General features: G+C 40.8%; 1 protein-coding gene across 2 annotated transcripts in view; it reads left to right on the top strand.

Annotated features, from left to right (window-relative positions):
- The window catches only part of LOC119592151 (abscisic acid and environmental stress-inducible protein-like), an 8,676-nt gene that overhangs the window by 4,173 nt on the left and 3,278 nt on the right, over nt 1-1,225 (top strand). Inside the window, exons 1-2 of one of the 2 annotated variants that reach the window (XM_037940974.1) lie at nt 115-265; nt 763-946. In XM_037940974.1, coding sequence (XP_037796902.1) covers nt 257-265; nt 763-946 — 193 coding nt within the window. In that variant the 5' untranslated portion in view covers nt 115-256. Of the gene's footprint in view, nt 1-114; nt 266-762; nt 995-1,225 lie in introns of those variants that run through there. The other variant, XM_037940973.1, reaches the window with a different exon arrangement.

Below are 1,225 nucleotides of genomic sequence, written 5' to 3'. Positions count from 1 at the left end.
TCAATGAGAGTACTTATTCAACGATAACTCACAACATGCTTCCGCATCGCTTAACTTTCAACCGGAAACTTTGGAAACATCTCTGTAGGGGACGGTTTCTTCCTAGTTTCTTCATCCTCGAGCAGCTTTCAGGACTAATCCGGAGAGACAGAGGACCAAGGTCGCGAACTTTGCTGTATAAAGTCCGCTCCGAGTTGAACCTGGACATCAGTTGAAACAACCTCTTCTCTCGAGCAACGAAGTCTCAACACTCATCATGAAGTTGGTACGTGTTAAGTTTTGGGTTTGTTTGCTGAAGTATCATTTTTTCTCAGTAGATTGATTATTGTATGTTTGTAGTTTGTGCAAGAGTCATTAACTGAGCAAAGTTCTGGAATTGTCAATATGATCAGGTTCTTGAAATAATTTCTTAAATCCATCAATCTGTCACCTGTGTATTATCTTGCAGCTAAAAGTTACTAGAACAAAACTAAAATATAAGAGTCCTCTATAGGCAAACTTCATATTTCTTATTACATTAGTGATCCAGCGTTTTGTATACATAAGAGTATAACGATCACTACAATGCACAAGTTTAACACCTCTAAACTTAAAATTAATACATCTGACTTTAAACTTAATACATCTAACACTATCCTCCATCAAACATTTCAATATTCTTAAATATTCGATGTAGATTATTCACAACTGGACCACCAATATCCAGCCAAGACTCATGAATCTGCACTTTTCACTCACACTGCCCCTCTCCCTCCCTCACAGGTCGGTCTCGCATTGGCTCTCGTGCTGCTCTTGTCCGCCGTCCTGTCGCCCAGCCAAGCCACGCCGGACGCCCGAGCAGACCCGAATCCGTTCTTCTTCATAAAGAAGTATGGCTACGGCGGTTATGGCCACGGCGGTTATGGCTACGGCGGATATGGCGGTTATGGCCATGGCGGATATGGCGGTTATGGCCACGGTGGATATGGCGGTTATGGCCATGGTGGATATGGCGGTTACGGCATAAGGAAATACTGGTGAAGGGAGAGACAGGGAGACTCCTCAAGCACAATGTTCAAGAGTTAAGATTTTCACTCACTCTACGCAGCACAATTATCTCGTCGAAAAATATTTATGGTGAAATTACCTAATGTTTTTTTTAGGAAATAAAAATATAAAATATGGACCAAATAATTTTTTTCACTGTGACCTACCTTAAACTTAATATATTATATAATTCATACTC

The sequence above is a fragment of the Penaeus monodon genome, chromosome 29 (genome assembly GCF_015228065.2).
Source record: "Penaeus monodon isolate SGIC_2016 chromosome 29, NSTDA_Pmon_1, whole genome shotgun sequence".
NCBI classification, from domain to species: Eukaryota; Metazoa; Arthropoda; class Malacostraca; order Decapoda; family Penaeidae; genus Penaeus; species Penaeus monodon.
This window is presented reverse-complemented; position numbering and strand designations above follow the sequence as displayed.